Source organism: Labeo rohita, chromosome 17 (assembly GCF_022985175.1).
Source record: "Labeo rohita strain BAU-BD-2019 chromosome 17, IGBB_LRoh.1.0, whole genome shotgun sequence".
Lineage (NCBI taxonomy): Eukaryota > Metazoa > Chordata > Actinopteri > Cypriniformes > Cyprinidae > Labeo > Labeo rohita.
This window is the reverse complement of record NC_066885.1, coordinates 29145746-29171925: the sequence shown is the minus strand read 5'-3', so window position 1 is coordinate 29171925 and position 26180 is coordinate 29145746. Positions and strand designations below refer to the sequence as shown.

The 26180-nt window shown below is 35.5% G+C and overlaps 1 protein-coding gene across 2 annotated transcripts in view; it reads right to left on the bottom strand.

The window, feature by feature from the left end:
* The window catches only part of alk (ALK receptor tyrosine kinase), a 457480-nt gene that overhangs the window by 146613 nt on the left and 284687 nt on the right, over nt 1-26180 (bottom strand). For both annotated transcript variants that reach the window (XM_051134137.1, XM_051134139.1), the window contains exon 4: nt 24461-24662. In XM_051134137.1, coding sequence (XP_050990094.1) covers nt 24461-24662 — 202 coding nt within the window. The remainder of the gene's footprint in view (nt 1-24460; nt 24663-26180) is intronic.

Genomic DNA, 26180 nt, shown 5'->3' with positions numbered 1-26180 from the left:
TTTCATCTGTGGTACAGAGTTGCAAAAGCCTTTGAATGAGAAACTTTGCATCTTTGACATATAATAAGCCTTATCATCTAATCTCCTCCACCCTTTTATCATTTTTAGAACTTTATGTATTTATAATACAGCTAGTGTGATTAAACCTCTGCAGAAGATCCAGATCATGGAAGGACATCTCGTTTTTAATCAGCCAAAGCAGGTCTATGCAATAACTCTCTTGGTCCCACTCTTCTGCTGTCTACCTCTAACAGCCTGAATTAAATTGAGCGTTCTGAAGTTGATGTTCAGGACTGCTGCTGGATCTACTGCAACACACTCCTATAGGATCACATCACTTTGTGGTGAGTAAGTGAACAGCACCTGGTGGATCCATCACAAGGTACAAAATTGCTTTCAGACGCTTTACTTTCTGTTTCCCCGTGGTGGAACGAGCTTCTTACATCCACCTGGTCTGCTCAGACTTTAAAAAAAAATAAAAAATCTGAAGGCTGTGTCACAACCATAAACAAATTCTGTGTCATTCTATATTACAGTATAAATATAGTATACTGATAAGCAATTTGGAACTGCTGCTGCCATAACATAACACTTTATCTTGTATCTTACATGAGAATAAACAACATAAGATCAAGATCAAGCATATTAATAGACTTCATTTGTTAGTGTCTTTATACTCTCTCTTCCAAGCTGTGCAACATTTCAGTGCTTAGAGAACAGATGGCTATAGCCACATACTGTACTCATCCATCCCTACAGCAGTAATGAACTTATCGATAACAGTAATTGATTAAATTTAGATAAATTGCAGATAACTGAATCAGTACATAAATAAATTATAAACTAAATATTATAAGTAAAAACAAACATGCACACTCTGTGTGCACTTTAAACACAGCATTATAATACTCTGAATATAGCTGTGAATACTGTGTCTTTTTGATGAAAAAACAAAAATAAAAATAAAATAAAAAATGCTTGTGCTGGCCCTTCATTTGGATGTTGCTTCAGATAAATGATTAAATGCAATGTAAATGTTAATAAGGAAATACAGCACCTTCTGCACCTCAGTGCACAACCCCACTGGCCAGTGGAAAGTGAACCAGCCAAGCAGCAACTCTAAGGTAAAGTAAAATCAACTTTAAAACTCTTTTGGGATTAAAAGCCCATGCCTATTTATTGCAAGCATTACAACAAAGCAGACTGCAGCAGTTTTTCAGGGTCTGATCTGTGCATACACTCGAAAAACTTAAACTATGATGTACTTTTGTTTTGTTTTTTTACACTTACAAAATACTGAGTAAATATTAAAACTGAAATGTACATGATGTATTAAATGAATAAACATAATATATATATATATATATATTTTTTTTTTTTTGCAGGCGTGTACCATTATATATATATATATATATATATATATATATATATATATATATATATATATATATATATATATATATATATATATATATATATATATAATGGTACACATGCACACATGCAGTTATTGTTTATTGTTAATGTCACTTGACCTGTCCTCTATTCACAGACTCCTAACTCCTAACTACAATAGTAACCACACTAAAATGCCAACATAACAGTAACCCCAATAAATTCCAACATAACAGAAAAATAATACATTTCTATATTAATTCCTTTATCCTATATTAAAAATAATATAATACTTTTGAATAGTGATATGAGCAATTATTTTTTTTTTTAAAACTGAACAGTATCCCCATTCTTAAATATTTTGATAGAAATGTGACACTTTTTTTTTTAGTATCTCCAACTCAACCAATAACTTTAATGATATTCAGTGGTTTATTAAAGTAATATATTGTTTTTTACTTTGCTATTTACAAACCCACATACTATTTTTAGGGTGTACATTGAAAAGTAGTTCATATTTTGAGCTAAGCGTAGGTTGTTTTATATTTTAGACTTTAGACTTTTTCACTCTTGTGTGCCAGAATGAATGAATGAATTAATTAATTAGTTAATTAATTTAATAAGATTTAAGTTTTGAACAACTTTTTGACCCAAGACATGGTTAATATTTCCAGATTAAGTTAAATGATGTTAATAAATTAGATTCAAATGAATCCAAATTAGATTGAGTGCTCACTTATCTGACAGTTTGGCAAACTTCACTGTGTATGCTTTTCCGCACCACCTCAGTCCAGGCGCCAAATTTGCGTTTTTTAAATGGTAGAGATGTGCTGATCTGCACTGCACAACTGTAGTTCTTTAAACCATTCAATTCCTGCTGCCATGATCTCGAGAAAATATATTCAAATACTCAAACATATCTTTAAAAATGCATTTTTAACAGAAAGGAAACATGTATGCACTGAATGAATGAATGAATGAATGAATGAATTTATTTATTTATATGGTGCAGCACTATGTAAGCAAAAGTGGCTCCTAGTTCAAATGTATTGGTTAGTTAATAACACAAGTTTTCATGCAAAACAGTGTTTTAGTTATTCTTGTCAGATTGCATCATTTTATTCTTTATATGTTATGTTTTGTTTTGACGCTCAATTAACAAATAATATAATCAGGTGTCTGACAGAGAGGAAATCTGATGTGTCATATCAAGTTGTAAGCCGATCAGGTTCATGTCTAAAGTTGGCAGATGTTCCTGCGTGTATCAGGATCAGATTGCTGTCTAAAGCTGGATCACTCACTCGAGCTTTCAGCCTGGAGCACAATTTCCTATCAAAGTAAGAAACAAAGTCCCACCTAATCTCAATAATGATCAAGGCTTGGCTGTTTATCTGTCAAGATCCTGAAACGAAAACATCAGTCAAAAGCTTTAGTCAGGTATTATTTGCCCAAAGGAGAAGCGTTGTGTGATATGTGTTAGAATTAGATTTGATTTACAATCCTTTGTCAAATGATGGTTTATCCAGAGTGTCAAATGTAATCTTTTTAACCCACACTGAAGCCAAGGTTACATAATGGAGAGAAAGTGAAGAAAGATTACAGCTAGTTTATTTATTTATTTTTTTTGTCTTAATTACGTGACAATTCATATTCAGTCCCATCAGATGATGACAGTGTATTTAACATTGATAATACAACCGTAACCCAGCATGCCTAATGCATGCAAACTTTCCGCAGACTAGCCACATTAGGACCCGGTTTCTTCTGCATTTAAAATAAATTTAGAGTAAACGTATTTATAATGTGACAAAGGATTTCTATTTCAAATAAAGGCTGCTATTAGAACTTTCTGTTCTATAGAAAGAAATTCTAATAAATAAATAAATAAATCAATAAATAAAATTGCACAGTCCATTACAATTTTCAGCTGTTTTCACTAGTAATATAATAAAATGTTTCCTGACCACCATTTTTTTTTTTTTTTTTTTTTACAGGACACAGTATTTACTAAACAGAACCATAGGGGCTTAGACAATTGTAAGATTAATTTCTTTTTCGTAATCATCACTGCCAGGTGGACACGAATATGCACAAATAAAGCCATACTGAAAAATACACATGCACAATTGAGTAATTACCCCAGCTATGGGATCTTCATATACTGAAGCACTGAGTTACTAATTTCTAATTTCAGATTAATTTCAGGCAATATGTGGTACCCAAAAACTGAATAAAGGTGGCCTTGTTTATTAAAAACCCCCAAGAGAAAGACAGAATGTTATATAAGACTTTTTGTAGCTATTTTATTCATGTCTAAACCAAGCTCATTATGCAGGTCAGCCATTGTATTTCAAGAAACATGAGACCCATGCATGCTCAACAAAACTGTTGCTACCAAATTTGAAAGTAAGCCAAGTTGAATAAATTAGAACTTACGATCTTAAAGATCTTAAAAATATATATATAAATTAAAAAGGCTACATTTTTGTATAATCACCTGCTTCTTAAAAGGTACAGTCCACACAAAAAATGTAAATTTCCTGTTTATTTACTCAGCCTTAGGCCATCCAAGATGTGGCTGACTTTTTATTAGGTGACTGTAAAGATGGTTTTTAGCTGAAACCATGTTCCTTGGTTAATCAAAAAAGCACATATAGTCAAGACAAAATGAATAGCCCTGACTCTTATGACCTATACTGTATTGAGGTCTTATGAAGCGAAATTATCTGTCTGTGCAATAAACTGAACATTTTTTTTTTTTTTTACAATATTATTACCTGTAATCCATAGCTTCAGCCAAATGTCTGAGGAGGTATCAATCGAGAACGAAAGGTTCATGAATGAATCATTCTTATGAACCGGTTCTTGTTAGTGAACTGGATGAATCGGTTCACCAAATCGGACTGAACCTTCTGAAGTTTGCAGTCCGAGCCAGCACAGATCTACAAGTTTCTCAATCAAAAGTCACTTTCAGCCTTGCTCTTTTCACTTAATAAGACCTCTATGTATCATCAGGATCCATACGTACTCATTTTGTCTCATCTGTATATGCTTTCTTTTGACTCTCAAGTAGCTGCTGACGCATTTGATGAACCACCAAGGACCATGGTTTCAAATAAAAATCTTCTTTACTGTTTTACTGAAGAAAAAAATACCTACATCTTGGATGGTCTGAGGGGAAATACATTATCAGGGAATTTTCGTTTTGGGAAGAACTATCCCTTCAAAGTTTGCCTGTTATGGTCATGGACATCTCAGTTTTATCGAAGGTCAGAATAATAAAATCTGTTGAAGAATCACATTCAAGAAATATATACATATTTTTCCATTAATTATTTATTGTACTAACAGTAAAATGGTTATTGGTGTTATCCCTTTAAGTTTAAAAGCTTTAGTGCATGTTTACTGTTTTGTGCTCTAGCGAAGTATGGAATGAAACAAGGATAGTAAATTAAACAAGGAGAGTAAATGATGATAGAATTATTTTATTTTTAGTGAAATAATCTCTTAATTAAATTGACAAGACAGTGTCAAATCCCTGCACCAGAACAAGATGCAGAAAATGCCCTTCACTTGTTCTGCTCTATAACTTCCAACATTTTCACCAAAGGTGTTTACTTCATCTTGCTACTGCAACAGTAGAGGCTCTGTAACTATTTTCTGCTGCTTCTTTCTCAACCTTCACAATTTCAGTGGGCAAAACCCAGTAGGGAAGATGTTTTACATGTTTAAAAAATGCAATTAGAGTTTGAGGAGATCAGAGAAAAGAGAAAGTGAGAAAATAAAAGTCAAGCTCTATGTGAGATAGAGTGAAAAAGGACTAGGTTTTCTAAAGTGCTTATGTTCTGCACAGCATTCAATAAGGAAAGCACCACACAGGCTATTGTAATCCGTCTGAGGTTAGAACGGAAACGCTTTCAAACATTCACGCTCTCTCTCCCATCACGCTGATGCATAAATAAAAGACGTTGTTTTATGTTTACACAGAACTAGCATAAGATAAGACTCCAGCAGGACTCCTCAGCAAACTTATGGCTAGCTTTGAGGTCTGTTCAGTGGTCTCTTGACAAGATGAGAGTAGAAACGTGGAAAGAAACAGGAAGAAACAAAAGGAAAAAAAAAAAAAAAATAAAATAACATGAAGAAGTATTGTCTTTGGATGCATAATTTATTGAATATACCTGCTCCTTTGCCTAGATGTGCTTTAAAATTAATATCAAAGCCATGGACCTATGGAAGATGACAGGTGATGCTCTATCGTGTGAGAAGAGGCCTTTTCCATTTATTAAAAAGACGTCACTACAAAGGTGCAATATCAGCCTTTCATCCTAAGTAAAAAGCATGGTGAAATTGAGAAATCACAAACTTTCCAGTGCTATACAAATGTTGAAAAGAAGGAATGACTTTGAATCATGTAAAAGTTCATCTATTTCAAAAGCAGACAATATCAGAGTAGTTGCCTTATCTGAAGTTATGTTTACAAAATAATACTGTGTTTCCAGCAAATGCAAGCATACACAAAATATGAATGAATATATAGAAATTTCCAATGGAATCAAGCATTTTACAATATTTAACGTCAAACATTCATGTAATGGTTGGAAATTAATATTGTGTTATGGCATATGCTTATGCATACTTCTGCCTAAGCCTTTATAATAGCAGATGTAAGCATTACCTTTACATTTTATCAATACCAGTGAATTTGAAATAATTTGTAGGCAGCAACAACAACACACATGATGTTAATGAGATAGTTCTGGTAGTTCTGAAAATTCTACTACCATTTATTAATCCTCAAGTTGTTTCAAACCTGTATGAATTTCTTTCTTTTGCTGAACACAAAAGAAGATATTTTGAAGAATGTGGGTAACCAAAAAGTTCTGGTCTCTACTGACTTCCATAGAAACGAACAAAAGTTTGGCAAATGATAATGACTAAATTGACCTATCGGCAAGGCCCGCCCCCCTTAGTTACTGTTGCTCACTTGGAAAAACAAACAGAGTTGCCAGTGACAGCTGTTAGTGTGAAAACCTTGTCCCAAGATGTTTTTGATACATTTTGGACACAGAAGGACCACCTCTCCTTGAGGAGCATTCAAGTGGGACTTAAATATGCAAGCAGGAGAAGCTTTATGTTACAGTCATCATGACTGCAGATGACAGCATCCAGAATCAACACTGTTGATGTACTGTAGCATAAGATTAAATTAATTTAGATTTAACCAGTTTAATATGAAGAGGCACTGAAATGTAAACCTTTGTTTATGTGTTTTTGACCTACATTGTACATTACGTGAGAACAGTTAGCTATTCAGGTTTGTACATTAGCATGGACTCACCAAGTTACAAGTAAAATTAGCTAGCTTTAGCCAGAGATACCTGTTTGAGCAGATGAAACTTGTAACTTAATGAGAGTAAGACAACCAGAAAATGAACACTGAATAATAAAATAAATTCCAAATTCCATTGCCAATCCTCTTAGGATACCTGGAATTAGTGTTGCAAGTGCCCCAGGCACATCGTTTTACCATTTTTGTAGCATAAACACCACCAAATCGATGAGAACTTTGGATCTTCCGGTCTTTCTCTATGGCACTGTCACATAAAATACATGTTTTACCGCTCTATTTATTACAATGATTTAATGTATTATTGAGTTTTAAGTGTTTTATATGTTTTATATGTTTTTTAGTCCATTTTATTCCTCTTAACATTTTAAGTGTGTGCATGTCTTTAAGAAATGTATGGTTGGCCTGTCATGTGACTAGACACATGACAGGAAGCAGGAAATACAACTGAATAAGAGAGCAGCATGACACACAAACAGGAACAGTCACCAGACTTACCTGGATTGAGAAGTTGCTATTTTTTAGAACTCACCTTTTCCAGATCTTAAAACTTTGGATTACACTTTTTGTGGATTGTATATACACTGGTGGACACTCGCATTGGACTTATCAACACACTGGGATTCTTGGACTGTTTTAGGGTATGGACAAATTAACTGTATTCTTCTTACAGACTGAGTTTACCTGGTTTTATCGTGTTGTTTTAAGTCTTTTATGTGAACATTGTAAATACGTTCCTATAAACCAATTTCCTTTTATGTCTCATTCTTTTAACCGCTAGTCATCTCTTACAGTTAAATCTGACCCCATTTTACTCTTGTAACTCTGCTGATAAGGCAGAGTGTTACACACTGAAACTTAAAGATGTCAGAGTGTTGGTCCCCAGTGCAACTGATATTCAACTGCCATTGGCATATCTGCGTTTGAGGGGAGGGGCTTACCGATAGGTCAGTTATCACCATCCCTTTAAATACCATACTAATCACGATTATGCTACAGATTCTGTCAATACAGCTTAGCCTCTATTGACCATAAAACATTCCGTTAACCTGAGATTTCCCTAAGGGCTCTGTCTGTGTAATATGTAATTTCTCTCAATGAAAAATGTTAACTAGTCATTAGTTATTCAACAAAATGCTAATTTATAAGATTTTCACCATGAAAATATAGCACACATTGAGTCACGCACATGCAAACGTTATTTCTAGGAATGATGGAACATACCTGCATGCTAAGATTTACTCACTAAGATTTGCCCTGCAGTTCAAAAGTTTGGTATCAAAAAGACTTACCAAATAAAAAAGTGCTTTTTAAGAATCGTTTACTCTTGCTTTGATCACAACCAACCAATATTTAAATTGCTTAAATGCACTTGAATGGTCAGATGTGTGCAACATCTGTTTAGCTATAAAAAAGTCTAGAGGATCGCTTTGTATCTTATTGTGATAAGTGCTATGCAAATAAATTTGACTTGAAGGATCGTCTGACACTGAAGACACTGGAGTAATGGCTGCTGAAGATGCAGCTTTGCCACCACATAAATACATTGCAGACATTAAAATGTATAACAATTATTTTGAATTGTGATAATGTTTTAAAACATACATTACTACTTTACTGTATTTTTATCAAATAAATACAGCCTCGGTCAGCATAAGAGGGAAAGAAAAAAAAATACAATCACCAAACTTTTGAATGGTAGTGTATTTCCAATAGGTTTCAACAAGGAAGTCTATCATACCTGGAGAAAGATATCTATTAGTATTCTCATGCATCTAAACAATAGTTGCAGCAGACAGGGAAAATATGAAATCTATTCATGCACAGGAGTTCTCCAAAACACAGTCAGATATTGATAAAACATCTACCAGGGGTTAGCAACCCACCACTGGTACGCACAGCAAGTAATAGCGAGAGGAAAGAATAGTTGAATAACTGTATATTTTCTTTTGACAACTGTAGTGCCTCACACCTGTCTACATATTCCAATAATCCTTCTACATAGTCAAGCAGCTTGTTTTATTTAGCTATGAGCTCAGCATTAAGCCAAACTCTGTATAGGTAGGCTGTATATTTTTTTTACAGTAGCATGGACAAACCATTGACATGACCCACTGTGCAGCGCAAATCAATTTGGGCAGCTCTGTACGTTTAGTGGGTGCACTTTGTGACAATTCCAGTGGGGCTGAACGGATGACAGCTCACAGTTTGTTCTATTTTATTTGTTCCTTTCAGCTTTCAGCGCACTTGTTTCATTTACCACCATCAATAATGGTTTCAAAACATCATACACAGTCCCTCTTTTCTGGAAATCAAGGTACAGTATGAATGGCTTTCTGGACCATTATAGACCATTATAGAAGATATTTTAATATCACCTACACAGCGTTCTTGCCATTGCTGTGGTTGTGTGAATTTTTTTTTTTTTTTTTTTTTTTTTTTTTTTTCTGTTACCCTTTAATCCAAATACATGCTGCTTTTTGTTGTGTATCATATATCTTGTGGTGCAGAGTTTTGTATTGTATTGGGCTGCCACATAATTTGCATGGATTTTGTATTGTGTTATATGATGCATTGTTTTACCACCCCATTTGTCTATGTGCTGCTTTTGTCTCTGCACCCAAAATCTAACCTGGCCCACAGTAATTCACAACAACACAACAGATGTTTCTGCTCCATTAAATGTTATTAACACCTGTTTAACTGCTCAACATGCATAAAGTAAGCATTTGTTTATGAGTGAGGTGATGTAGACAGGGTTGGATATAGCATTGCCACACTTCTTTTTTAAATGAAACTGTCACGCTGGCTTGAAAGGTGTGTCAGCATCCTAAAAGAATAGCATGCCCCGCAGTGTTTAGCAAAACACACACGCCACAAACCAATCACTGTTTTCTCTCTGGTGTTTGGTCTAACTTCTCTCTCACTGGTTGATCTAATTGCCAAGATGAAATGCATCAATTTCCTGCAGGAATTGAAAACGCAGTTTTAAATCTTTTCATGCATTCTCCAATCCCGCCTCCGTCTAAAAGCTTCTAAAGTCTGTGTGTTTGGGAAATATTAAGAATACGTTTCAATGTATTACAAAAGTTCAAGGCTTTTTGGAGATTAGCTTCTTTGAGGTTTAATTGAGAACTTATCTAAAAAAAAAAAAAAAAAAAAAAAAAAAAAAAAAAAAATCTCTCATCACAGGTTAAACTCTGGGGAACGAGACTTGCTTAATTCAGCTGTGCTCATGTTTTTGACATTGAAAGGCAAAAGCTGTTGGCTAAAATTGTTTCTTGTGATACACAAACATCTTTCTCAAATGAGCACTCACTTTCTTTTGGTCCAGGGTTATTTTATTACAAGTTAATATGCTACTGTAGTATGTAAGTATGTAGTATTTGATTATCTTTTTTATATTAAAGGGGTCATCGGATACCCATTTTCCACAAGTTGATATGATTCTTTAGGTTCTTAACGCAAAGTCTATAACATGCTTTGGTTAAAATTTCTCAATGGTAGTGTAAAAAGCACCTTTTTTACCTTGCCAAATCAGCTCTGCAAAAATCATTAGTTCTGGTCGATGTTGCTTTAAATGTTAATGAGCTCTGCTCGCCCCGCCCCTCTCTTCTCTCTGTGGAGTGATGAGCCTGTTTACTTTAGCCGTGTTTAGCCACGTTTAGCCGCTAAACTTGTTAACTAGCATGTTATTAGGAAAGGCGATCACAAAGATTCATAAAAAAACAACTTATACTTACTTCTGCTGTAAGTGAAGCTGGATCGCGAATGATTTGTGCGCACAAAGACGGATATATGTAGATCGGGAGGCGCATTCCCTTCACAAACAAACGTAATCCACTGCATCTTCAGCGGCTCAGATGTCGGGAGTAAATGACAACTACTTTGTTCATTATTACATCCAACAACAGAGCAACTCAATCGCTTAGGAGCCGTTCTTGTCTACGTCCCTGTTCCGGCATCGAAACAATGGTGATCGAACTGTTACAGCTCATCAGGGTGGGTCTAAGGTAAGACGTCCGTGTCAATCAACTATCATGGGAGCGGCCTCTGTCTGTGTGTCGTCACACAGACAAGATGCTGAGAATGGCTTGATTTGAAAAAGGGGACATCATTTTAAATAAAACCACTGGGTGGATTTTTTTCATTACAGGGTGGTTGTGTTCACACACTGCCAACACACATTTATGTTCAAACAACATGTAAAAGTGAACTGTACATCCGATGACCCCTTCAAGTTTATGCTCATGTAGTTTTTATTTTTATTAGTTTTTAGAACTTTTTTGTAGTATTTCATTTATAAACTAAATTAAAATAGTTAGTTTTAGTTTTAGTTAACAATAATAACAATGACTGGGTCACATTCAAATCCCAGGATATTATACACTAGTAAGTGTACATTTTAGTATTTTTATGGGCCATAAACTTGGATTGTAACCCCCCCCCCCAAAAAAGCCTTTAAAACATGTCAAGAACCCTACAGTTTGCAAGTAGCTGTTTTTGCAAGATGTTTGTCATTGGCTCTTCACTCATTGGGTGCTGTCTGTTCTTGTTAAATATGGTTTGACAAGGTACATTGGCTGTAGTATATGTGGTGATACTTCATGCTTAAATTGCTACTTATGTCTAGTCAGTAAAGTCACCTTTATTTATATAGCTTTTTATACAGAACAGATTGTGTCAAAGCCACTTTACAGTGATAAACAGGAAATGTCTAATGGTAATGTCTAATGGTAAACTTTTTTTTTCTTTCAGTTAAAGTAAGCTTATTGTTGATTCACTTCAGTTTAATAGCAATATGAAGTTTATCAATTATGTTAGAAACATGGCTCATTACAGAATTAATATGCAGGTTTTTTTGCAAAAAAAAAAAAAAAAAAAATCTTAATAATACAACTGCTAACAGGGTTTTTGCAATGCATTGAATTTTGCACTTGTTTTCTACACATAATCCATTAAAAATTTCAATAACATAAACATACCTCATTTTGTGTTAAATGTGTAGCCTAGTTATTAACTGCCATTAAAAACTGTTTTTGATATCAGTGGTTATAAACAACAATTAAAATTGTTGTCATAATTGTGGACTCTGCAATAATGAGTCACTGGGAAAATTTTATAATAATTGCATTAAGAATACACAGTGAATGGTTTATATTGAATAATTACTATTTACATTCATTTTGCCAGACCATTTGAGAGAATGCCTGCAAAACTAGCTTTTTGCCAAGTCCCATTTGCCACTACAATTGCACAACTTGCGCCTCTAATATATTTTTTGACCATCCAAGATGATAATTTTTGTGTTGTTCATGTATCTTGCATGCACAATGCTTTCTGGAACCACATAACTACATTTTCTTATTATACATTTACTAAGCAGCTATAAAAACAGAGCATAAGGATATATATTTTTAGTGCATAAAACAATCTCAAGCTTGTTACAGTTTAAAAGGATGTATAGTGAGGGACTAACATTGGAAATAAGAATAAAAGAAAGGAAATGTAATTCTGGTGCATGAAACAGCAAGTAAAATAGTGTAGGCCCAGTCAGAATGTTTTAATTTCTAACTTAATTAACTGTATAAAATTAGATGCTGCAATGTGAACAAGTATACTAATAACTGTACTGAGGTGCTCTTTAGCAACTACCGCTTTGTTTCACTTCACTAAAGCAACTTTAGATTCAAATAACTTAATTATCAACTTGTGCCTAGGCATTACAGTTAACTCACATTCTATAGCACTTCGCAGTAGAGAATTATGTGACAAACAAAGGTTTTATGGTCCTGACAGTAGTGTGTCCAAATTGGTGTGCATACTGTTGAAACTGGTCTGCAGTGTGCTCTCAAAATGGCTGCGAGAGTCAAACTCACAGTGTGCTATCCAGTGGCTCATGCAGTGCTGTACAGCGGGACACACATAATTGGTCTATGTTACATGGTTCACTTGCGTAGTGCAGTTTGACAGTTTGTCTTCCCTTATTTAAATGGAGAATGGAAACTGACAACACAATCATTTAGCAGCAAAATTACAATACATGTCATTAAATTAGACTTATGAACAGTAAATAAAAGATAAATCTACTAATAGTTATAAAGTGCAATTGGTATCTAGTTACACTCATTAAAAAAGTATATATTAATATATAAAATGCTATATTTATTTGATCAAATATACAATAAAACAGTAATACTGTGTAACATTTTTAAAAATTTACTTTTCTATTTTCTATTTTAAACTGTAATGTATTCCTGTGATGGCAAAGCTGAATTTTCAGCAGCCATTACTCCTGTCTTTAGTGTCGCATGATCCTTCAGAAATCATTTTAATATGCACATATAGAAGTTTAATATGCTAAGAAAATATAGGACCCACAAAGTAGAAGAATTTTCACTAGAGCTTTCATATGCTTGGACTCACTGTATATCCATCTTGCATGAAAAATTCCAAACAAGCACTGAGTGATTATAAAAACAAGATATCATCTCTGTGTGCTTTAATGCATAAAACAGTCTTAAGCTTCTGACAGTTTAAAGAGACATGAGGCAGTAATACTGCATGAACATTATAATTCTGTCTGAGAAGAAAAATGGGAACTATGAGAAGAAAGGAACATAATTATGGCATGTTTAAAGTTTTCATTGCCCTATCTTCATATTGCCTGCTGCACTTGCAACAATCAAATAGTTCTGAATAGCCGTGAGGCCTAACAGCACTCAAAGCAATTCCCGTAAGCAATTCTCCATCAAAAAGTTTTGTTCCAAATCTCCACTGAGCGTGTACACAAAATCACACCTTTTTGTCACTGATTGGCTATTGTAAATAAGTAAACAACATTTGAAATGAACTCAGGTTCTCCTTTTTTTTTTTTTTTACTGTATTTTTCCCCTTTTTACATTTCTTTCAGTCTCAGAGGAAAGAGTTGCTGCCAAGTAACTCAGACAGGGAGCGTGTGGCAAGGACAGAATTGGGACAAGCGCAGCAAATAACAAACTACAAACACCTGCACCGGCACAATGCGCCTCTCTCTCCTGAGCGCCTGAAATGTTTCGACATGCACCTGACGGCACACGCTTCTGTGAAGTGCCCGTTCTCCAAATGCAACATCTTGCACGTCCCTCTGTTGACGCACCTTTTAGCGGCCGCTATACATCAGCGAAGGTGCTGCGATAGCCGTGGCAGCGTGGATGCTGAGGGGAGGCGGATTTGCATATGAAACGGCAGGATGCAGATGATCGCTTCTGGGAGCCCAGACCAGGCTGCCAAAGGGGAGCAAAAGAAGGGTTGTTGGGGGAGGGCTGCCGAGCCGCACGCCAGGCGAGTTGGGTATTTACACTTCAAACAGCATCGTCTCAAAGAGGAGAGAGTGCGAGGAAGAGAAATAGAGAGAGACATGGCTTGAAAGAGAGTAAGGGGAAAGCCTTTCTTTTGGATTGTATTCAGGCAGTTGGTCCTAACAAAACACCCACTATGTGCAAAACTTTCCCTTTGTTTTACTTGGCAGTGACAATGACTCTATTTTCCTCCCGTCTGCTGTCTCAGAGCTTGCGGGAGTTTGTCACCACTTGTTAGACTAAATGCTGCCATTAAGGTTGTCAGTGGATCTCTTTGAAAGGTGGGGGAGATATGTAGTAGTTTTGCATCATGCCTTGACATTGTCTTTGATGGCTGTGCTTGCATAACGGATTAAGATCTTCTAGAATCAGCATTGATCTAAGACCTTTATCCCACTTAATCGTTACAAAATAAACCCTACTACAAACACTAGCCATGCTGGCCAAAGCCGCACGTCCAGTTCTACGCATGAATGGATTTTGCTGTGCATGGAATTGGCAGACCTCTCTAAGGTAGTATTTGCCTCCTGTTTAGTTCGTAAGCTGTGCTGATGAATGTGAAGCTCCTGGCTTTCTTCCCAGACTGTGAAAGTCAGGGTCATTTCCAGCCCATTGGCGCTATGCATGGGCGGCTCTGCATCAGCAGTGAGGGGTCAGCTCCGACAGATGCTAAATGGAGAGCTGAGGAACAGAGTCACAAGGCCAGGAACAAACAAAATCCCACAGAATATGCCAGAGCCAGGCGAAGCTGTTAGCTCTTTACCAAATATGTAATTAATCTGCATGTGTCTTGGATTGTGTAACTTGTGTAAATATTGGCAATAGTAGGCAAAAATAGTATGCAGCAAAAGTAGTACGTCCAAATTCATGATATTCATAAAACATTTCACAAAACATAACCAGATGAGCTACTACTTCTGTTTGGATCCCATGAGGCCACTGGAGAGCAGTTGCAGTTGTGAACTGCAGGGATGCAACACAACTAACGCTGGTAGGTCACATAACAATGGCAACATAATAAATGTAGTATTTTTTAACTGTCATAAAGTAAGTACTTTTTCAAAAGAAGTACCTGCTCAGAGAGTATGTGATTTCGCCATTGTGTTTATCAGTCTTGGGAGAATACTTTAGGTACTAATATGTAACTTTATCCTTGTAATATGCACCCTTTAGGGTTAAATAAGGTACAAATGCATACTTTTTTTCCTATCAGCTGGTTCTTTTTAGGGTGCTTTCACACTTAGGGCCAGTTTTACTAAATAAGCACGAGAGCGCAATTCCAAAACAACGCTGATGGGATTTGAAATTTCTTTGCATGATTTACTAACAATGTGGGAATTAAAGAAAACAGACGCAGTATCCCATGTACATATCGACCAACGCAATATACCAAGTGCAGCGCAAATTAGAGAATAAAGAATAAAGAAATAAATACTACGTTGAAACCGGAGACTAAAGCTAGAAGCTTTGATAGACCTAGTATTGTATGACTCCTAGTTGAGGGTTCCAAGTTGTCTTTTATTTCCTGAAGCAAATAAAAATAATATGGCTTGGCAAACAATATGTTTGAATAATGTGTTCTTCTGGCAATCCAAATAAAATAATATTTGTGGACAAAATCCTCTCCCTTCTACCACAAGCTCTCTGTTCTCCTCCTAGCGACAATAACTGCAACCATTTCAAGTGCAAAATAGTTGAAGACACACTTATTTTGGGCGTTAAATAATGCCGCAAATGCCAGTAATTTGACAGGCGTAAATGTAGTAAAACGTGTTGCGTGATTCATTTGAATACTCTCCTCCCATAAATTTTGCGTCTGAAAGGGAAAGTCTTACAAATGCATATTTAATAAGGCCAGGTGCAAAAATAACTGTCAAAAATAACTGTCACACTTAAGGAGTACCTTGAGCGTCAAACGTGATGCCAAGGGGCCCTGACCAAGTGTCAATATGTGATGAGCTGGGAGTGAGAAAGTGTTGACCTGCTGGTTTGTGTTTACATGGATAGGTTCTGAACCACGGTCTGTTTGCATCATCAGAGTAGCACCTGTTTACCCCTGTTGCTAGGTAACATCTATGTACTTTTTGTACTTTGGAATTTAACCCTTGTGCAACCTTTTGGACATTTTTGTCCTTGTCAGTCTTGTTTTTTTGTGGTCATTTTGCCCGTGTTATTGCCAGCTGCATACATTTTGACACAGGTGTGTATTTTTACTGGAATTTTACTATTCCACCTCCATTTCCTATTTTTCAATCACAGGGCCATTCAACTTTAAAATGATGCCATTTTTGTTAATAGACTTTCATTCTGTTGGCAAGGCTTCAAAATTTTTACCATTTTTACCAGTTTGTGCCATTTTTTCAGGTTTGTCCAATAAAGCAAATACTCATTTTTATTTCTGTTTTCTGCTTCTGCAAATTATAGAGCCAACTGGATAAATAATGCAGCTATAATTGTGTGGGTGTGTTGGTATGGATGTCAGAGTGTGGTTTGTATGTGTGTCATAGAAATAACACGTGTGTGTGTGCGTGTGTGTTCTTGTAATATTTGAGAGAGAAAAACTCTACTGCAAATCACAAATTCAACCACTGTGTGCACCAGCAGAGTTTTGCTGCCATCTTTTTTTTAGATATCAACCTCAAATTTGGAACACAGCTTGTTTAGATTTATGGCTTTGATTTTCTAGCAAGTTTAGAGTTCAACATGTTTCATGAAATATATATTGTATATCAAATATAAAATATGCTTTATATAAAAACATTTTCATAAACTTAAACTTCTATAATTTTTTTTTTATTATTTCACTTTTTTGAAACTTTTCTACTTTATCAGTAATCTGCCATGGGTCTTCTTTAAAATGAGACCAAACTTAAGTCTGTGCTCCCAAGCTTCAAATTTTTATGACAGTTTTTTTTTTTTTTTTTTTTTTTTTTTTTTTTTGTCATTGACATTTTTGTCCACTGTGGACCTATGTTTAACTTTTTTTTTTTTTTTTTTTTTTTTTTTTTTTTTTTTATAGATGCACAAGGGTTAAACATTTAGATTTGTTTCCAAAGCACCATCACAGAGCAGCATATGTGTATATTTGTCATGACTGTAATACAAAGGTTCAAAAGAACACGTAAATACACAGTTTGCCCAAATGCATATGCCATTAATAGCATTTCCTTTCTGTGATTTAGTACTATTGTGTTTACATCAGAAGCAAACCGTATCAGAGTTCACATGAACCACACCCCAGACCACCCTTTTTAGGCAGACTCGGGTACGATTTGTAGGTCTGCACCTAAGTTCAGAAAACAGTGTTCACATTACTCAAACGAACAGAAATCTGACGCCAAATGAACCTGGGTGCAGACCAAAAGTGCTAGTGTGAAAGCCCCTTTAGTGAACTAGATGAACCAGTATACCAAATCAGATTGAACTGTCTGAAATAGTTTGCAGCTAAGGCCAGCACAGATCTACAAGTTACTGAATCAAAACTCACTTTCAGACATGCAACAGTTTACTCAAAACTCAAAATGAGCCAACATCCAGGAGTATATGATTCTATGATGCATTTTTTGCCAACTCATTCGTTATTTGAACCATTTATTGAAACAAACTGTACAACAGAATTCAAAATTGTATCCACTATTTGTATCACCTATTTCAATCCCATAGCAATTGTCCTAAAATGTCTCAAATGGGGAAAATAGACAAAATATTCACCAGTGCTATGCAAATCTGCTATGCAGTGCAAACAGCTCACCAAACAGTGTCTGCATCAAAATGAACTCGAAATGAACCTGAAAATATGATTTATATGATATATAATTGATTCATAAAGCCGCGATGGGGACTACGCGAAGGCCCTTGCACTGCATCTCTGTCCCGTATGCTGGTGCAGATGAACATACACAGAAAGATTAACAAACAAACAACCAAACAATAATATTAATAATAATAATAATAATAATAATTGAATAAATACATGACTGCGTATGATATATATCTATGAAATGAAGTGGAGCAGCTGTAAACGTTTCACTGCAATGACAGCAAGTTCCTTAGTTTATGACAAGCATTTATTGATTTTCATGTTTGCCACTAAAGTATTTATGCCTCTTGTACTCTCCAGTTAATGGAAACCGCCTGACACCTCTAGTCCTTGGAGACGACCACAGAGAAAGGAGGGGGTGACCAAGAAGGGTTTTGGAGGGGGTCTAAAAGCCTGGGAGATTTTGATTCCCTCTGTGTGGAGGTTGTAGAAGAGATGGAGGCCATTGGCTGTGGTGTGTAGAAACACAATAGAGGAATGAGTCACCATTAGGGTCTCCGGCCTCCTTTGCAATGACTGCTACTCAAGTAATGAGAAGTGACTTGGGAGGTAATGCATTGTGTCAGCAGTGAAGGGTTTAGCTCCCAGTGGCACTGGTGCTGTTGGTGGGATTTGACTGCTTGGCTAACCTCCCTAGTACCAGCAAAATCTTCCTCCAAACTCAGCTCAACAAACTTTTAAAATTGGAGGAAGAAATGAGATGGCTTTCAAAGTAAAAGCCCTAAGGGAAATTGTCTTACTCAGATGTAACAAACTTGTGATCCAGAGATTTCTGCTCAGAAGAGCTCATTGTAGCAGTCTAGTACCTTGTAAATGCAACCTTGTTTCTTGGTGGACTGATAAAAAACTGTGCACCCCGGCTTCCAGATGTTGCATAGCAGTTGGGTTTTATTATTGAAGCTTGTGATTTTGGCAAGCATTTGCAAGTTTGGTTTCTATAATATACAACTGATGGTAAGACTAAGGGAAACCACAAATGTGACCCTGGACCACACAACCAGTCATAACAATATTTTTTTTAAATTGAGATTTATATATCACCTGAGAGTAAATAAATAAGCTTTCCATTGATGTATGATTTGTTATGATAGGACAATATTTGACCGAGATACAACTGTTTGAAAATCAAAATATTGAGAAAATCACCTTTGAAGTTGTCCAAACGAAGTTCTTAGCAATGCATATTACAAATCAAAAATTTTGTTTTGATATATTTACAGTAGGACATTTATAAAATATCTTCATGGAACATGATCTTTACTTAATATCCTAATGATTTTTGGCATTAAAGAAAAATCAATAATTTTGTTCCATACAATATATTTTTGGCTATTGCTACAAATATACCCATGCTACTTAACACTGGTTTTGTGGTCCAGGGTAACAAATGGTTGTGACACTTTTTGCTGTCATTAAGTAATTCAGTGTAACACTTTATTTTTTTTTAATTTTTTTATTTTTTAATTTTTTTAACATTTATCCACTACAAATTAAATTGTAGCAGACAATATGTCTCTTGATAATATGTAACTATTTTACGCTTTGGTGAATTGGTCTAATTCATACAGTTTCATTTGTATGTCACCTCATAAAATAATTATGTTTTGTCATGACACATGTCCTTCAACTGTGATGTCAAAGTGACATCGACCCCAACATCTTACTACACGGCATTTAATTTCAAACATTTTAATTTAAATGGAAAATACATAAAATAAATAAACAGGAACACTTTATTTTAAAGCAGAATAGAAGTTGGGAAAAAATATTTTTATTTTATTTTATTTTATGATTTAACTGAATACAGATAATTTAATTTCCAAAATTAGAAATGTATTGACCTTACAACAAATAAAAATGAACTAACTAGTCACAACCGACTGCTGAAAATGAACATCCGTTGTTCAAACCACGTTTGTCAGAACTGTTGTTACTGAAGGCAAGCAGGTGGTGGAGTGATCACTTCTGCCATTTAATCAGTTTGACATCAAATTAATGTAAGATCATTGCTGTAAATGATGAACACGACATCCAAATACTGCTTTGCTATGTTTGCCCACCGTTATTTTGCTGTATTTTACGGGTTCCTTTATATTCCCCAGTAGTGCCAGAGCACATGCAAACACTTCAGAAACATCACTTGAATTCTCTTAACAAACTAAAAGATGTAGAATGTAATTTGTATATGTATGGAATGAAAAATGTAGATTGCACTACATGTTAGCTTGCTTATTTTGCTCAAGAGCATGATCAGTTTAAGTGCATATGCCATACTAACAGAAAAGAAGAAACTTCTAATCACAGTTTGAGAGCTGTAGTTCCAACCACACAACTTTGCAATGCTGTTTGTGAATGTTTGTTAAAACTATGGCTCCGGGAAACACCAGATCGCTGAAATTTTGTATGTTGATAAGACGGAATTTGCAATTATAGGTAGCTAGCTATGTTTATGCGAAACACAACCCCTGAATGTGTACTGTTGGTGTGAACTAATTTGGAACACACTGGCCTAAGTTGTTAAACTGCCAAGTGTTACAACTCTCTTACAATCATCTAACTCCATCAGAGAATTATAAACTTTATGTGGATAGGTTGTGGTACTATTTAAAATTCTTTTGATTGATTTTGGTACCATGGGATATTTGAGTAGTCTGAGACGTGAGATTACAAGGGTCATTACCTAATGAGGAAAAGGAAGAAGGACATTTAATCAAAAATCTATATTTGCTGTCAAACTAATCTCACTGCCATCTAGGAGAGAAACATGAAAGATATTTCTTAAGAGATATCATTTGTCATGTTTGTTTTGGTGAAAATTGTTATAGTTGTTACCTGTGCTTCATCTTTTAATGTACAAATTAAACAAGACAACACGTTCCAATGAAACAAACCTCTAACCAAACCCTCCTACAGTGTTTTATTGGCTGACCAGTATATCAGCCCTCACTAATTGATTGAAACAAGTGTTAATCCTCAGAAAATACGATGGTCCAAAGCCCAACAGATATGCACAACAATACAAATGAGACCAATTAGCAAAAACAGATTGCAATCTATGATTAGATATTGTGCTCCTGAGCACATTACAAAAGTACAGGCAGCTCAAACCACTTAACTATGCGAACACCCTTGTGGATTTTTAGTAACAGGAACGACTTCACATCTGGGCTGGGGCTTTAAACAATCTTAGCAGAGGAGAAATAAACTATGGCTTGGCCACAGGGAACTGTAATAGATATCATGTTAGTTTTTCAGGAACAAGTGGCAAAGGCTAATACTATTATGCATGATTCTTAATAATTAATTGGTAATATTTTACATGATACACCTACTAAAGCATGTACAGGGCTTAATCTTTTGACAATTTTTAAATATTGAAATGTTTTATATAATGCAATTTCAACTGCTTATGCATAATGCAAGCCTCTGCATAACATGGCTCTTAAGCACTTGGAAATATGACTGAAGCCAGTTTCTAAAATGGATGGTTATGTTCCTGGATGAGTGAATGAAAGAACATTTTTAGATCAAATGTCCTCAAATTCAACCTTTTGTTGTTAAATCTAATGACCTCATTGATCAGTAAGGTAATATAGACATATAGACAAACAGGTGTTTATGAAAGCGCTGTGGTGGTGTTTGTTCCTGTTTAGCTTTTTGGCATGAAAACAAGTGTCAAGAATATCAGTTAGGCTTAGAAACCACTGAAGGGTTTTGACTTTAAATCGAAAAATGTATGTTTTTCCACAGTCTTGATCTTTGACAGATCCTCTTTCTATGTTTCAGTGACTCCTTCTTAAACTACTGGGGTGTTTGTCTGATAGATGCAGGAATGGCTAATGAACAGAAAGCTAATCTTGTGACACAACATTCATTTTGTTTCGTAGCAGTGAACAGCAGCCTGTCTTAGCCGCTGAGGTGCGCTGCCTTTTCTAGAGCACGTAATCCCTTAGGCAAAAAGAGCCTTTGGGGTATTTGAATGTTTCAATTTCCATATATATTTAATTTTGCCGTCTGACATACTTTTCTTTTCTCAGTTTTGTGACTCACCAATAAGCATTTCACAAAGAAATCCCAAATATAATTTAGCTACACACAGAAGTCACTCTGTGGCATTCTGGCCTTTCAAGAACTCCATAACCTAGTTTTTGCAAATGCAAACACAACAGTGGTCTTAATATAGTTCAACTCAGACTGAGGGACTCAGACGATCAAAAGACAGCCAAATTCCTCTGTTCTGTTATACTTTTTGGTGGTGAGAATCCTTTAGCTATGAGAAAACACAGACTGGCCAAAGCATTTAATTTTGCTAAATAATTTTTTGCAGATGCTGAATTGCATTGAATAGCAGCTGGATGGAGCGCACAACATGTTTTTAACTTGACATCCAGTTCATAAAAGGGTTAAATTTATGAATACTAAGCCTAATGATGAAAAAGACAGCACAGACACAATGCAAATATGTGTTGTGCATTATGTGTGTGAAATGATTTCATGAATAGTACCATGTAATTTTTGCTCAATGTGCAAAGTGACCTGGTCATTTTGTCTCTGGGAATTTATTGCATACACTGGACAAGAGCTGACCTCAAGCGAGTGCAGAATTGCATACAGATATGTGGGTTGGTTGGCTGATCAAAAATAATGACCTCAAGAGGAACGCTATAATGAGTAGGAGCACTTTTCCCTATCGGAACATGCTACGCATGGCTGAACGCATTCATATGCCGCCCAGTCTTGTAAGACACAGAGATCCTCTGCAGAGGCAACTCCAACAAACAGGAAGTTGCTGGGGACTAGAAGAGAATCTCAAGGACAAAGAGACAAATCTAAAGGCTGTTAACCTCAGCGGAAGTACAGGAGGTGTTGTTAATCATATTAAATGTTATGTTTTGTCAGGATCACTGTAAAAAGTGATACACTATATTTACTCAATAAAATTGTGTCAACAGGTTACAAGCAATATTATTAATTACATTTAACACATAAAAATTACTTAGAATTAATCAAATGAGAAACTTACAAATTAGCCATTCAAAATGAGTAAAATTACACAAAAAAAAAAAACAAAAAAAAAATCAATTTGAACAAAAATATTGGTTTCATTGGAAACGAAAAATGGACTATGCTAATGAATACTGTGATGCATGCCAGGCCAGTAGTTGGCGATCAAGAAACACCCTTCAAAAACATAATACACATGCCCATGACGTCATCTTTTTCACGAATTCACATTTTGGTTACATGGAGATGATACAGGCATCATGTTCAATAGCTTGTGTTTTCAGGCCCCCAAAACAGAGTTGTTGAAGACACTTGATGTTAACAAACAGAATCACTGAAAGAGAAAATTATTTTATGTTACCATTACAGTGGTCAGTGTTTGCTTTAGTTGGCTCTAGACACTTGACTTTTTTGCATTAGATATTGTTTGGCTGCTGTAACTGAGATATAGCAGCTAAACAAGCCAAAGATGGTTGTGTGGTGTTGGTTATGTTTTAACACATTTGACCTGAATCTGTGTGTTATGTTATTGATTACAGCATACTGTGGTTGTACAGGATTAAGTTTGGAATTATCATCATCCTACTAAATTTTTGATTAAAAAAGTCTTAAGAAACTCCTCAGTTTATATTGAATATTCCTTTATGTAATCAGTCTAATTCAGTGCTTAGGCTCTAAATCAGTTAAGGTGATTATGTTAAAACATAACCAACACCACCCCAGCATCTTTTCTTTGTCTGGCTGTTATAACTTGGTTACAGCAGCCAAACAATATTTGACGTTAAAAATTCAAGTGTCCAGAGCCCAACTAAAGCAAACACTGACCACTGTAGTGGTAACATAAAAAATATTTTCATCTTCAGTGATTCTCTTTGTTTTAGGGACCTGAAAACACAAGATTTTAAACTGAATCATCTCCATGTAAACAACAATAAATGTGAATCTGTGAAAAAGATGACATCATGTGCATGTGTATTATGTTTTTGAAGGGTGTTTCTTGATCACCAACTACTGGCCTGGCATGCATAACAGTATTCATTAGCATAGTGCTTTTTTTTGTTTCCAATGAAACCAATATTTTTGTTTAAATTGTACTTATTTTTTTATTTTTTTTTTTTGTGCTATTTTACTCATTTTGAATGGCTAATTTGTAAGCATCTCATTTGATTAATTCTAATAAATTCTTATGTGTTAAATTTAATTAATAATATTGCTTGTAACCTGTTGACACAATTTTATTGAGTAAATATAGTGTATCACTTTTTACAGTGTATAATGTAGAAGACGAAAAATATGATTTTGATAATACAGGTCACATCAATTGTTCATGAATACAAAATGAAAAAAATAAATAAATAGAATATGTTGCCTCGTAAATTCGATAATAATACACTGCCAAGACTGAATAGTTTATCTTCAACCTGTGCAAAAACACACTAAAAGCAAAAAGTCTCAGCAGTAGCATCGTGCATATCAGATTCAAAGTCACCAGGTTCAAGAGTTGAGTAGCATCTTCTTTGAATATAACAAAGTCGCCTTTGGCAAACTCACCCAATGACATGAGGGTGCTCAGTGGTAAGGAGAGCAAGTGGTGGCTTGTCCCTCTCGATGAGCCAGACAGTGTAACGTCCACTCTGCCTGGGGTGCAAAAACACTGTGATATCCAGACCACAGGGCCGATGGGTGGCACGTAGCCAAGGGCTCAGAACCCACGGCCCCGTCAGAGCTGAGCCATTCACTGTGAGAAACCGCCCTGGAGAAACAAACAAAGAGAAAGATACATTGATGTCAAAGAGCAAAGACTTCAAAATCTCCACTTGTTCCACCAGCCAGATGGCAAAATTTTATTCCTCAGAGTTCCGTTTTGGAATTGAGTTCTTAGCTATGTAAAATTATATCTTTTTATCAGCTAACTTTCCTAAAATTGGACCCTCTTTACATTTAACTACTATGAACTTTATATTAATCATTTAATACAATGCCTTTATTGTGTATATATGTGTTTATGTTATACTTGTTATATTATGTTATACAGTATTTGAAACTACCTGCATGTAATTACATTGTAATTACTTCCTTTACACCTAACGATATAACAAAAATTGTTCTTAAAGGTGCTTAACTCATGCAGTGCTTTGAATCATGCAGCGTTATTCTATGTGTTGACGTAATTTCAACTGAAATGGGAAGACAGGGCAGGCCATATTAATTAGCAGTCCCGTCCCCTTTTTTTTATATAGCCAATAGCGTTTCGTATATATCACAGCTAGGAGCCGTTGAGCTCAGTAAAGCCACATCTGACACCATATGACAGCCACAATCTCATCCATATTGCTATAATATATACCATTTTGTGTAGAACTCAAATAGTTCCAAAACATTTGGGGTCTGCGCTGACTCACGAATATGATCTGTCTCTAGACCGGAGCTGTATGCTGCGGCATTTCATGTAACACAGTGCGACCCCATTCTTTCACCCCAATGGAAAGCATATTTACACTGTCCGAATTGTTCCCTATTCCCTATAGTGCACTATGTGCCATTCACTGTATAGAAAATACTAATTCTGTGAACAAGTGACCAAATTCAGCCACAGCTACAGCTATTTATAGTGTAGGAGGCAGGACGCTTCAGATTCTAGAAAGCATTTGATTGGATGGAAAGTGTGATGAGAAGCTGAGTGCTTATGTCTTGTACAGTAAATACAATTTGTTTCATTGTTTTGAAACACTCTAGCTTAAAGATAACCTTAAGGCTAACATATTCATACTTAAAGCCAAAAAACTTTCAATTTTAATTAATGGGGACTTTAACCTTAACTGTATGCCACCTCAGTCAGCAAAAGAGTTGACATGCAGGGGACATTTTCTCAGAGAATCATCTGAGATGCTGGAAACATTGGAACAGTGGTGTTGATTTGCTCTTCATCTAATCTCACTACTGCCCAGAAGAACCAGTTGAAATAGTAAAGATAAATTGTTTTTGACTTTCCAATGAGCACTGTTAAAGGGGTCATTGGATGTCCATTTTCCACAAGCTGATATGATTCTTTAGGGTCTTAATGAGAAGTCTATAACATACTTTAGTTAAACTTTCTCAGTGGGAGTGTAAAAAACCCTTTTTACCTCATCAAAATCAGCCCTGTTCAGAGCGAGCCATTCTATTGCATGTTCCTTTAAATGCTAATGAGCTCTACTCACCCCGCCCCTCTGTTCTGTGGGGTGATGAGCCGCTCTGTTTACTTTAGCTGCATTTAACTGCAAAACTTGCT